This window comes from Melozone crissalis, unplaced genomic scaffold (assembly GCF_028551555.1).
Source record: "Melozone crissalis strain CALT ecotype California unplaced genomic scaffold, PUWL_Pcris_2 ptg000063l_1, whole genome shotgun sequence".
Classification (NCBI taxonomy): Eukaryota; Metazoa; Chordata; class Aves; order Passeriformes; family Passerellidae; genus Melozone; species Melozone crissalis.
This window is the reverse complement of record NW_026535841.1, coordinates 3,232,932-3,246,313: the sequence shown is the minus strand read 5'-3', so window position 1 is coordinate 3,246,313 and position 13,382 is coordinate 3,232,932. Positions and strand designations below refer to the sequence as shown.

At 52.5% G+C, this 13,382-nt stretch overlaps 1 protein-coding gene across 3 annotated transcripts in view; it reads right to left on the bottom strand.

Moving 5' to 3' along the window:
* KSR2 (kinase suppressor of ras 2) overlaps window positions 1–13,382 on the bottom strand; it is an 87,657-nt gene that overhangs the window by 37,981 nt on the left and 36,294 nt on the right. For 2 of the 3 annotated variants that reach the window (XM_054288592.1, XM_054288594.1), the window contains exons 6-9: window positions 4,224–4,293; window positions 2,966–3,049; window positions 561–628; window positions 295–393 (exon numbers count right to left, since the gene is read on the bottom strand). In XM_054288592.1, coding sequence (XP_054144567.1) covers window positions 295–393; window positions 561–628; window positions 2,966–3,049; window positions 4,224–4,293 — 321 coding nt within the window. The remainder of the gene's footprint in view (window positions 1–294; window positions 394–560; window positions 629–2,965; window positions 3,050–4,223; window positions 4,294–13,382) is intronic. The other variant, XM_054288595.1, reaches the window with a different exon arrangement.

The window sequence follows — 13,382 nt, the reverse complement described above, 5'->3', positions numbered from 1 at the left end:
AGCTCAAAATTCAAGGCAAGAGCGTTTCTCTCAGGCAGTCGCGGTCCTCTGGCCAGCAAAGGGAGCCAAAATCTGGAAGAAAAGAGGTGGGGAAGCGCCGCCCCGCCGTCCTGCTGCAGGGTTCTGCCTGTCTCCGTGCGGATTTTAGGCCGGGCTCGATAAGGCAGCTCCAAAAAGCACCACGAGCATCCGCAGGGCGCGGGGACCCCGCATGCACCGGGGGGGTTTCGGGGTCCCCCGTCCGCCCTGAGCTCTCGACAGAAGCAAAAAGGCGAAAACCTGGTTTGGACTTACCCCGTGCGGTGGGGAATCTGAAAAGAAAAGGAGGCAGGGGGAGGGTGGGTGGAAGTGGTTTGCAATGCAAATCTGCCTCGCCCCGACCGGCTCGTCTCCCTACAACAAGCGGAAAAAACGGTGGGTAACATTTCCCCCGGAGAGCCCGAGCGGTTCGGGAGCCTCCGTCCCGCCGGGGACCCCGCTCCCGAACCCCCCGGGGGAGCTTCCGAACGTTTTACCCCAAAACAAACCATCCCCGGAGGCTCGGAGCGGGGAGCGCTCACCTCCGCGGTGGATGATCAGCAGGTGACACGGGGGCGCCTCTTTGGTGCATTTGTTGTGGCACTTGAGCCTGGCAGGGGACAGAGAGAAAGGAGTGAGAAGGGAAAACTGATGGATGGAGGGACGGGATAAGGGGAATGGATTCAAAATGGGCAGGGATATTGGGAATTGGGAATTGTTCCCTGGCAGGGTGGGCAGGCCCTGGCACAGGGTGCCCAGAGCAGCTGGGGCTGCCCCTGGATCCCTGGCAGTGCCCAAGGCCAGGCTGGACATTGGGACACCCTGGGACAGTGGGAGGTGTCCCTGCCATGGCAGGGCTGGAATGGGATGGGCTTTAAGGTCCCTTCCCATCCAGGCCATTCTGGGATCCTGTGATGGAGTTTTCCCCTCCTTTTCCCCTTGGGAAAGTGGCTGGATGCAGGGCTTTGGTCACTCACTCAGAGTGAGCCCTCCAGGCTCCCTGCTCCCCATCACTGCCAAGCAGCACCTCAGGGATGGGGAACAGTGTGGGATGCATGTCCTGGGAATCAGGAGGGGCTGCACATCCCTGGAAAACGCCTCCATCCCAATGGGGCAGCACAGAAATTCCCAAACCTGGGGGCTCTGCTCCTTTCTGGGCCAGCCAGGCTTGAGGACGTCCCAAATTGTCACTTCTGCCAGAGCTAGCTGCAGCAAAAGGAGCACTGAGGGGAAGGGTGTACTGAAGGTGGGACAGGATGAGCTTTAAGGTCCCTTCCAGCCCAAACTATTCCATAATTCCATGAAATCCCCATTCCCACCACCCTGCTGCTGAATGCTTAACTAAAATCAGGAGCAGCAGAGGGGGAAGAAGTGTCTGCCCCAATCCCTGATGTATCCCTGCCATTGTGCCCCCCTCTCCTGCCTTTATTAAGGACATTTAGCCAAAATAAAGAGAGGATTTACAGCCTCTGGATATTCTGCAGAGTTTTCCTGGTTTTTTTCAGGGCAGGAGTCTGGAGGGCTTCACCCCCGGGTCATGCATATAGGCATGGGCAGACTCCCAAATACTCCCCATTCCTCCTTAATTAAGGATGGAAACGCATCCCCAGCTCACTGCTCTGCCAGGCCGGCAGAAAGCCATGGGGGAAAAGGGAAAAAGGAGGAAAGGATTTATCAAAACAAGGGGAAATGATGGGGGAAAAAAAAAAAAAGAACGGCAGCTTCAAGTCAATGAGCTGGGTAATGAAAATTCAGGAGCTGCCCGTGTTAGCTTTTATTACAAAGCTGTTCCTAGAGGGAAAGGCAGGAATTAATTTGGTATTTGAGGCTTGGGGGGTTTGGGGTCCGGTTGTTTGTTTTACCTGTTGGTTCCCCTCTGCTTTCTGGGGAAAGCAGCGCCGGGGCAAGGCTGGAAAAAAAACCTAAATGCCTTGTGTTCACTGGCAACTTTGGACTGCCAGGAAATGGATTAGTTCTTTTGTGTAGGATTACAGGGAGCAGGATTTGCACAGCCAGAGCCACAGCATCCCTGATCCCGGTCAGGGATCCCTCCTCCAGCACGGAGAGCTGGCAGGAAAATCCTCCAGCTCCTTGAGCATGGATAGAACGGGAATCACCCCTTTAAAATCCCCGTGTTCGATAACATCCCTTCCAGCTGCGGAGTAACCGAGAGCTTCTCGGCAGGTTTAAATCCCAATTTACCAACTCATCAGCGCTTAATCAGCGGCAGCAGCGATCGTTCCCGCTCCGTTACCCGCAGACAATCGCACATCCCCAGCTCCCGTACCGGGGAAAGGCAATCCCGGCCCCGGGAAAGGCAATCCCGGCTCCAGGAAAGGCAATCTCGGCTCCAACAGCACTTTCCCCAGCTCTGGTGGCCGCATGGATCTGTCCAAGGCCGGGCTGTGACAGATTTGGAGCAGCTGAAGCAGCCCCAGCCTGGATATTTTCCCACTCCTATCCCGTTTTATCCCCTCTCCTTTGCACCATGGATTAATTAATTTGGCTCCTCAGGGCCCTGCCAGGATGCAGAGGTGCCCAAAACTCGGCAGAAATAGAGGTTACGGACCAAAACCGTGGGCAAAACCCTCCTGATGGCCAGAGCTATCCCTGCCTGGTGCTGCAGATAATTCCACCGGGAATCTCCATAACGTGGGATGCAAAGCCAGGCCTGGGGAAGGGGCCCTGCCAGGATCTGACTCAGAGCTCTGGCGGGCACATCCTCCCCGAGGAGCCCGATCCCCTCCCAGACACAGCCCAGCCCTGCTTTGGGGTGTTATTCACCCAATCTCACAGCTCATTAAAGCTTCCTGTGAGGATGAGCTGGCCAGAGCCGGGCTGGTCTCTCCCTGCCCAAATCCCTGCTCGGCTCCCCCACTGGCAAAACCCCGATTTTCCCCTCCTGGTTTGAGGGAGTGACACGAACAGCTCCAGCACGGCGCCATACTTGCAGTTTTTGCATTTTAAGCCGAACAACATTCCCTTCCCGCAGACGGTGCAGGTCTGAGACATCCAGTACTTGGTGGAAAACCTGTGGAGAGAAACACAGAGGGAGAGCTGAAGCCTCACTCATCCCCCCAGCCCTGCTTCATCCTCTCTCTGCTGCCCTCAAATTCCTCTGCAGGTGTTGAGGAATTTTTCTAGGGATGCCAAAACACAACCCCGAGCCTTCCTTTGCTTCTGGAAGTTTATTCCAAAGAGAATCTGTGAAAAATGCATGTATTTTGTGATTGGCTTTTTTGCAAATACTAAAATGAGTATTGTATGTGTTGTTTTAGAAAGTAATGCTGTATTAATTCTCTTAAGTAGTGTGTTAAATATAATTTTAGGTTATAAAAATTGTTAAAATAGAAACGATGCTCTGTAGGATACTTTCTTTAAAGAAAGGACCTGCAGTGAGATAGCAGCCACAGGACATCCGAATCTTTCAGAGAAAAAGAATTTATTGCCCTCTTATCAGAAGAAATTATCTTCTTCCCACCTCGAAGGCGCTGTTAGGATTCAGAGGAAGAAGCTGACACTGCCCAGACAGAATCCTGTGTTTGAATGGAATTTATGCATCATGTATGAAGTGTATGAATATGCAACAGGCTGTTGCTTTTAAGGGTTAATCTTTTGTTAACTGTGTCCTTTTGGGGGCTCGTGCTGCCCAGAAACAGGTACCCGGAGTGTCTGTAACTCTTTGTATTTGTTGTCTCATATTGTCCTAATTCAATTTGTCCAAATTGTTATTACTCTAATTGTATTACTATTTTTATAACCATTTTATTACTATTAAACTTTTAAAATTTTTAAAACAAGTGATTGGCGTTTTTCACAGAATCCAACCCCCAGCTCCCCGTGATTCCCACCCCAGACACCCCCAAAAACCCTGCTTGCCCTGGGCACCAATGTTTGCATCTCCCCATCAAACAGCAGCACTCTTCCCGCTGCTTTTCCCTCTTCAGGGAGATAGGGAAGGTTCTAATCCAGAGATGGGGAATTTGCTGAAGGCTGGCAAGGTCGCAGATAACACACAGATTTATTGATAGCGGCTCGAGCCTTATCTAAACCAGATCTGAACTGAAATGGAATTGAAATGGGCTTGGAGGACAGCACAGCCCAGCACGGGAGAGAGAAGGGGAATGTCCCCAATCTCAGTGTCCTGGAGCAGAGATGGGAAGGGAGATGCCCATCCCTCATCCCCCAGGTGGGGAGGGGCCCACCTGTGTTTTATGGAGTTTCCTAAATCCCGCCGAGGGATCTGCGGGGACCAGCGAGGCACTGACAGCGTATCTGCAGGGAGAGACCAGGAAAAAACAGCGCTGGTAACAGCATCGAGGGCTGGGGTTCGATCTTTTGGGAAAGGGAGCAAAGGATGTGCAGAAAACAATGGGATTTTCCTGCTATTTCCCCCTGGAATGCCTCTCTGGGGAGCAGGAGAGCTCTGGGATTTGTGGGGCTGTGGGAACTGGGGTCTGCTGTCCCAGACCCCATTTGGGGTCTCCTGTCCCAGGTCCCATCACCAGTTTGGACCAGGGATGGGGAGAGGAGAGGGAGAGGGAGAGGATGCACTCATGTGCAGGCAGGGCGGGATTGCAAAACTTTTGGAATCACATCAGGATGTCCAAAGAAGAAAGGGAAAATAAAGCTGGAGCAGCCTCATCGTCAGTTTTTAATAAGACATCACGGCTTGAGGTGGCAGCTGAGGAAAAGCTGAGTGCCAGCCACTCCAAAGGTGATTCCATTCCTGTTCCAGGGGAAGAACAGAGTTAAAATCAGCCCCAGGGCTCTCCTTCCAAGGGAAAAGTGGGAAGAGGGATAAGGACAAAGAGGGAAGATCTCTGTCACCGATGGAGCAGGAAGGCAATCAGGAGCATGGCCATGCTTGGATCCCATCCCCTCCTTCAGCCTCGGCAAGGGTGGAAAAGCTGCTCCTCCTCCTCCTCCTCTTCCTCCCGGCCACGGGAAAGGTCCTGCCCCGCAGGATGCTCAGCCCTGGAGCTGATCCATGCCGGGATCCAAGGCTGGATTTCCACTCGGGGATTTGCGAGGTTTCCCGAGCACCAGCGGTGGCTCCCGTCTGTTTGCTCAGAGCGCCAGCAAATCCCTGGCTAAACAGGCGCGGGATATTAGCCCAGGGAGCAGGGAGAGCCGCTGTTTGCTTTAATATCCCATTTTAATATAGCGTCTCTAATTGCACTCGGCGGCTGAAGGTTACATTTACATCCCTCTCCCCCGGGTTCGAAATGCTGGGAGCAGCCCAGGCTGATCCTGCTCCAGCACCTCCGACCTGCAGCAGCTCTGGATCCTTCTCTTCCTCTGGTCATTCCTCAGGCAGAGGCGGCGATTGAGATGTCAGAACCACACAAGCATGGAATGGGTTGGGTGGGAAGGGACATTAAAATCATCTCATTCCCATGGGCAGGGACACTTTCCACTGTCCCAGGGTGCTCCCTGGTCTTGGGCACTGCCAGGGATCCAGGGGTAGCCCCAGATTTTCTGGGAATTCCATTCCATCCTCTCCCCACCCTCCCAGGGAGCAATTCCTTCCCAATATCCTATCCATCCCTGCCCTCTGGCAGTGGGAAGCCATTCCCTGTGTCCTGGCTTTATCCACCCGTGTAAAAAGTCGTTCTCCTTAATTTTCATAAGCTCCCTTCAAAGCCAAGGAGGGGAGTTCATGTCCCCAGCACCATATTGCCAATATTTTGGATATTTTTGATATTTTCTCACCAGTCTTTGTGACAACTCACCCTCCACAACCTGCCGGGGTAGGAATTTGGGCCACAAATCCCAGAGGTGAGTGACCCCTCCATGCCCAGCCTCCCTGAGCATCATTCCCACCTCACTAAATCCTGTTAAAAAACTGAGTTGTCATCACCCCTCCCTCCAACGCCGCTCCCTGAAGAGCCAAACACCCCTGGCCAGAGCAGCTCTTCTCCCAGAATTAAATTACAACCTCCGCGTTATCAGCCACAATTTATTCCCACTAACTTTCGGCTGGCCTCAATTAAATCCTGCCCGCCCGGCGAGGGGGAGAGGGGATGGAGGCAACGGCGGCTGCTGAGCCTTTTAATTACTTTCTAAATGGGCTCGCTGCAAAAATGTATTGAAGTGTAGCGGGGATTTTGACCTCGTAACATAAATGAGCCCGACGTGACTCACAGCTAATTACCTTCATTAGCGGCAGCGAGCCACGTAGGATGGCGGCGTTTAACAATAGAGCCGCTGTTGGCAGGAGGGGAAAAGCAGCGGAGCGGGGCAGGAGGGCAGGGAGAGGCACCGGGGACCAGCCCCGAGGGTTTGGGGGGGCTCTTGGGGAGTCCCCCCTCTACCCGGATTCCTGGCAGGGTTAACTCGGGGGGATGCCCAGGGGGAGATGCAGCAGCATCCCCCCAGCGCAGGAGGAATATTCTCATTGACCCCCCCCCCCCCCAAATTACCAAAATTAGCGTTAATTACAAGGGGAAAACCCCCATCAGCAGGTCTTGGTTCAGGGTGGGACGGTCGGGCGTTGTTGTGGGGACCTTGTGATGGAGAAGTGATGGCGGGATCGGATGATCCTCGCAAGTTTTGAAGCGTGACAGCGGCTGCATCTCCCCCATCCTCCCTCTTTGCCTCCCTCTCTCCCTCTTTGCCTCCCTCTCCTATGTCCTCCCTCTCTCCAATCCTCCCTCTCTCCCTCTTTGCCTCCCTCCCCTCCATCCTCCCTCTCCTCCATCCTCCCTCTCTGCCTCCCTCTCTCCGTCTTTGTCTCCCTCTCCCCCATATTCCCTCTCTCCCTTTTCCCTCTCTCCTGTGCGCTGGAGCTGTCCCCGTGCCAGTGATTATTTAAACCTTTATTTACCACCAGCAGCCTCCTGCCTGCCTCAAAAACCCGAATTATTCGGCCACAATTCCCCTCACCTCATTTCCCCCGCTCCGAGCTGGCATTTCACTGGGCACAAGTGGAATTTCGCACCCACTGGGCTGGATACTTCTCCTGGTCACCCACCCCATTTCTGCCTCCTGAGGGGTTCCCAAAAGCCAAACTCCGCTTCCCGATGTGGCAGCCCAGCCAGGGAGTGCCACACCGTGTTTTCCTTCGCAAAGGTCAGGGCTCCGGCTCGGCTCATCCCAAAATCAACAGCCGCGCTTGATGGGATCAGCTGTGCCGGGGCAGGGGAAAACCGACCGGAGGACGGGTGACAGCCACCTCCGGCGTGTCGCTGACAGGCGACACGGCACAGAGCGCTGGCGGCCGCTCCCCGGCGGTGACAGGCAGCTGTGACAGCTCCTGAGTGGCACCCGGCGCCTCGGAGGTGACGGGGACGCGGCGGCGCTGCCGTGGCCGTGACGGCCTCGCTGCCCCCGCTGCTGTCCTGGCAGAGCCAGGGTGGGGCAGAGTCTGTGGAGCTTCCAGAGCTCCATGCAGGATTGAGACTTTACTGTAGTGTAGTGTATAATAGAGATAATTCATGCTATTAATATATAAAATACTGTAACTGTAGTGTAGTGTATAATAGAGATAATTCATGCTATTAATATATAAAATATTGTAAGATCCAGACTATGTCTTTTGACCACCCCAAGCGGGAACAGTGTCTTATTCATATTCATCTAGTTCCCTGATGACGTTAAGATAATATCAGGTTCTTTAATGTTAGAATGGAACCTTCCTGGGTGATGATCACTGACTTCTCCAGGTCGCCAGGACCACTCAAGAGTGATGATCACCCCGAAGATTGCATCTACCACCATGATTACCGGCACCACCCTGTTACATGTGAATGCTGACTTCCCCAAAGTTCTCTGACAATGTCTAGACACCTGAATATAGTAGAGGTGGCCTTTGAGTCCTAGTAAAATATCTGTATTGTACTTGAATATCTGTAAGTAAAAGGAAAGGGGGAAATATAGTGCTTGAATATCTGCATATAGGCCTTGCCCCAGTAGGTCCCAGTTGTTCTTGATGGGCTGCAGCTGTGATGTCCTTAATTGGGCGGCAGCTGTGGCTAATGACGATAACTGGGATTAAAGGGGGTGGATTGGCTGGTCAGGGAGAGCCTTGGAGGAGCCCTGAAGAAGAAGAAGAAGCAGGAACAACACTGCTGTGAAGAGCTGCATGTGAGAAAACCACCCAGAAGGTATGGGACTCTAGAAATCTAATAACAACAGTATGGGACTCTAGAAATATGACTACAACAACGGTGACCCCGACGTGATGGAGATATGCAGCCTGAAAAGCTGTGGAAGGTATGGGACTTTAGAAATATGATAACAACAATATAGTAACAACACCTGGGCTGGACTTCTGTCTACCTCTACACATGTAAAGCCCCTGTTCTGCATGTGAAGGGATGCAAAGAACATTCGGTCATCTCTGCCTCAGGCAGAATAAACTGTACAAAACTCGCTGCCGAAGCAGCATTTGTGGACCAAGGGGGAGACTCTGACACATTTGAGGTCAGATCCGTGTTCACCCAGCGCCGATCCCGGGCTCGACGCTGCCCGTGGCTGTGGTGGTTTTTGATGATTGAAATTCGGTCTCGCTGACAAATTAATGAATCTTTGCTAAATTTTCTTATAAGTTTGGCTCTCGATTTGATCATTTATAACTGTAGGAACTGCTGAGTCATGATGAGACAGCAAAATAAGCTCCTGTCTTCTACCTCTTGCCCCATAGCTTATCTCTGTAACCCCATAGGTCACTTTTCCCCTAACCCTTACTATTGGACAAGTTTGGATCCCTTATACCCTATAAAAACGGGCTGGTTTAGCCCATCTGACAGAAGAAGAGCTGTCGCTGGACCCTTCACAGACTCCCCAATAATCCATCGCTGTGGAACCGCCAGGAGCTCTCCTTCTCCTCTCTTGCATCTGCTGCAGCCTCAGCCAAGGGGTCCCTGCCTAGCAAGCAAAGAGCTGAAATTCTGGGAGAGCTGAGAATCACTAAAGAGCTGACAATCACCAAGCTTGCTAAGGGTGGCCAGTGGCTGAGAGCTGACTGGGTATTCGGGCACTCTGTCTCCCAGAGGGACTGAGTTATTCAGACCATCCTGCATGGCTTGGTGATAAGGCCAAGATTGGGGTCTTATCACTGGGTGAATTCTGGTTGGGCCCCAGCTGGGCTGCCTGGGCGTGTCCTGCATGGAGAAAAGCACCTGAGCTTCCCCGTTTCGTTATTTTGGGGTTGCACCTTCCTTGGGGTGGTGGAGATGCCCTCAGAGAGTCCTAAAGCCTCCCCAAGGATGTTGTAAATCAAAGGTGATGAAGGGGTGAGAGACTGATGCATCTGACTCCATCATCAGAAGGCTTGATTTATTATTTTATGATATATATTATATTAAAACTATACTAAAAGAATAGAAGAAAGGATTTCACCAGAAGTCTAGCTAAGAATAGAAAAAGAAAGAATGAATAACAAAGGCTTGTGGCTGGGACAGAGACTCCGAGCCATCAGACTGTGATTGGCCATTAACTAGAAGCAACCACATGAGACCAATCACAGATGCACCTGTTGCATCCCATAGCAGCAGATAATCATTTTTTACATTTTGTTCCTGAGGCCTCTCAGCTTCTCAGGAGGAAAAACCCTAAGGAAAAGATTTTCCATAAAAGATGTCTGTGACACAAGGGCACCTGGAGCATCTTCCAGGGGTGGCAGCGGTGCTGAACCCCAGGGATGGGCACTGCTTTGTCACAATTGTCCCTTCCTCATCTCCTGGCCCCTGTCTGGATGGCAGGGAGCTGGTGGGAGCTCTGTGTTATCCATCACAGAGACAGCCTGATAAACAAACCCTCCTTCCCTACTATGCAGGAAATGGATTTGTAGAGTGCCCAGAAAAGACCGTAATCCAACTCTACTACAGCAAACACGTTCCCATTATGAATGGGACAGAGAAAATCGATGGAAGTGGACTTGGTAAGAATCCCAGGATGAGTCACTGCAAAGCCAAGAAATGGCCAGGAGGCTTTGCAGTTATCCCAAACATTCCAAATGTCACCAAAAGGCTCCCAAGGGGGGTGAGTCCCATGGAGACATTAAGAGGAGACACTGGGGTGGAGCCTCTTCCCAAAAGAATTCAACAGCAGGAGAAATTCAGGATCAGAAATATCTCCACAACCAGGTGGAAATCCCAGTCCAGAGACAAATCATAATGTCCATGGAATGGTTTGGGTGGGAGAGAATCTTAAAGATGATCCATTCCCACCCCTGCCATGGGCAGGGACACCTCCCACTGTCCCAGGCTGCTCCCAGCCCCAGTGTCCAGCCTGGCCTTGGGCACTGCCAGGGATCCAGGGGCAGCCCCAGCTGCTCTGGGGACCCTGTGCCAGCTGCAGTGACGGAGTTCCAATGTCTCAGCCTGTGGCAGCTCCAGGGACACTGTCCCAGTGTCTCCCCACCACCCTAAGTTTAGCTCCCCATGGTCCCAGCTGGGAGCCAAGCACCCCAGGGAGATGCTCTGCAGCAAAATCCCTTCATGAGACATCCCAGGCCTTGCTCGTGCTGCTTTTAGGGCCAAAATAGGATGGGAGAGATCCCAGAGCAGCTGCTGGGTTTTCTCCCCAGGGTAGAAAACCATGCAGGATTCAAGGTACAAAGGCATCACCTGCTCCCTCCATGAGCGCACGTGGCAGATATTCCACACGGAATTTGGGAAGTGTCCCTGTCTGTCACCATCACATTCTCTGAAAAATCCCCTCTGAAAAATCCCCAGGATTTTTCTCCTGGGAAGATAAGAATCCTCAGAGAAAAGGAAAACAATTCTTTTCTCATTTGCTTCTCCTCTTTTGTGCTCATATGGAATGCGTTTGGAGATTGTTTACCCACAGGTGATTGTTCCATTGCATTCTGCTGTGAGTTGTTTTGGCTCATTGGCCAATCGGGGCCAAGCTGTGTCAGGACTCTGGACAGAGTCAGGAGTTTTCATTATTATCTTTTAGCATTGAGTAAGTATCCTTTCTGTATTCTTTAGTATAGTTTAGTATTCTTTAGTATAGTATAGCATCATAAAATAATAAGTTAGCCTTCTGAGAACATGGAGTCAGATTCCTTTCCTTCCTTTCCTTCCTCTGGGGACCCCACAAACACAAGACCTGTCCATGTTGGGGGTTGGAATGGGATGTGGGATGGCCTTTGAGGTCCCTTCCACCCCTGTGGACCACAGCCAGCTCCAGTGGGTGGAAGGATGGCCCAGGATGGATCTGGCAGGATGAAACCAAAGCTGAGCTGGAGCAGGGGCGATCATCTGAAGCAGGAGCTGCTCCCAGAGCATCTCTCCAGTAAGGAAAGAATTCTTTTCTAATGCAGTTCCCCCTTTCAACATGACAATCCCATTTACCCAGCTCAAATACCACATTCAGCTGCCTTAAATCCTCACATGGGGATGTCCCCCCCAATTCCCAGCCTTGCAGGCTCAGTTGGGCTCATCCAGACAAAGCTGTGCCCTCTGGAGCCTTGCTGCCAGCTGTGGCCAGATGTGGCTGCAGGGAGCTGCCAGCACAGCTGGGGAGTGCTCCTGCCATGGCTCATACAGGGCAGGGTCAGGGTCCCCAAGAAAGGAGGTTCCCTTTGGGAAGTTCCCTCCTGGAGGTGGCTGGGGCTGGGACAGCGTTAGGGAGGAGTGTCCCCCACCAAAGCCACCCCAGCACTGTGGGGTGACCATGGACAGGGGGCATGGATGGCACTGGCTGCTTCCCCCTGTCACCTTCAGCCCCACTGCCACTTCCTTGGGTCCAGCCTGGTGCTTTCCAAAGGAAAATCTGGATTTAGGGCTCTGGGACTCCCACCCCAACCCACTGGACATTTTCCTGGATTCCACCAAACCTGCCTGAGGTCAGCCCTTCAGGGGCTCTTCCAGGAGCTGGGGGGGCTCAAGGAGCCCTGGTGGCATCTCAGCCACCACTTGTCACTTGGCCATGCCTGGCTGGGATCCTGCTCATGCTCAACACCATAAACTGCAAATTCCTCACTCACAAAGCCAAGGGGAAGAGGCAGGACTGGGATTCAGGAGATTCCCCCCAGGGCAGAACAGCAGCACAGTGGGTGTGATGGAGGTGTCACACAGGACTGGGCAGGGAGGGGACAGCCCTGGAGACCACATTAAACCAGTTCTACCATTTCTGAGGGACAGCTCGGGTCTCTGCTCCCTGTGACAGTGAAAGGGAATGGCTGGAGCTGTGCTGGGAGGTTTGGGTGGAGCTCAGGGCAAGGCTCTTCCCCCAGAGGGTGCTGGCACTGCCCAGGCTGCCCAGGGAATGGGCACGGCCCCGAGGCTGCCAGAGCTCCAGGAGCCTTTGGGCAGCACTGCCAGGGATGGACAGGGTGGGGCTGTTGGGGGTCTGGGCAGGGACAGGGGCTGGATCAGTGATCCCTTAGGATCAGCTCAGGATGTTCCATGATCCTGTGATTCCCCCAGCCAGATTTGCTGGAGGAAGAGGCTCCTTCTGCAGCTCCCTCCAGCCCTCTGTGAAAATCCATTCCCATCAGGACAAAGGGATGTTAAAAATCAGAGGGAAGCATCCAAACCCTCTCCTGACCCGGGCCAGGGATGACTCAGATGGGAACGTGCTCCTGCCAGGAGCAGCAAAGCTGTGGAAAGAAAATCGTGGGGAGAGAGCCAGGGAGGGACAGGGCCTGCCTGGTCTCCCCTCACCCATCTCCAGCTGACAACAACAACAATTTGTGTGTTTCCGTGCTTAGGAAAGTAATTCCACAACAATCCAGAGCATCTGGGTGCTGCTGTGCTACTCCCACAGAAGGAAAAGGGAAGAGGGATTTTAAGAAAAAAACAGGGATGGGATATTGTGGAGAGCTCAGCTGCTGAACCACCACAAGGATGGAGACAGGGAATCCTTGGGATGCAGGGAGGGCTTGGAGCAACCTGCTCCAGTGGGAGGTGTCCCTGCCCATGGACAGGGATGAGCTTCAAGCTCCCTTCCAGCCCAAATCGTCCCATGATTCTGCTCCCTACAAACAAACATCTGCCCTGCTTGGTGTAACTCCCACATGGATGTTGATCCTGCAAGGACCAAACAGTGTGGAACAGGTTTTACACTGACTTCTGTGAGCCAGAGAGAAGAATGGTAAGAAGATCCATGGTTATCTCTGAAAGAATTTCCTACCAAGGTCGTTGACAAAGAAACCAATAAGGATAAATAAGAGAAACCTGCAACTGCCTGTTCCAATGAGCACTTTCCTGACCAATGAGTAAAGTGTAAACTTGTGAGCTTTGTAAGAATGTATAAAAAGCATGCATGCTGTAATAAAAGCAGGTTTGAAGCCCTGTTCATTCCATTATTCTGCTCCCTACAAGTATCTGGCCTGCTTGGTGTAACTCCCACACAGATGTTGATCCTGCAAGGACCAAACAGTGTGGAAGAGGTTTCACAGTGACTTC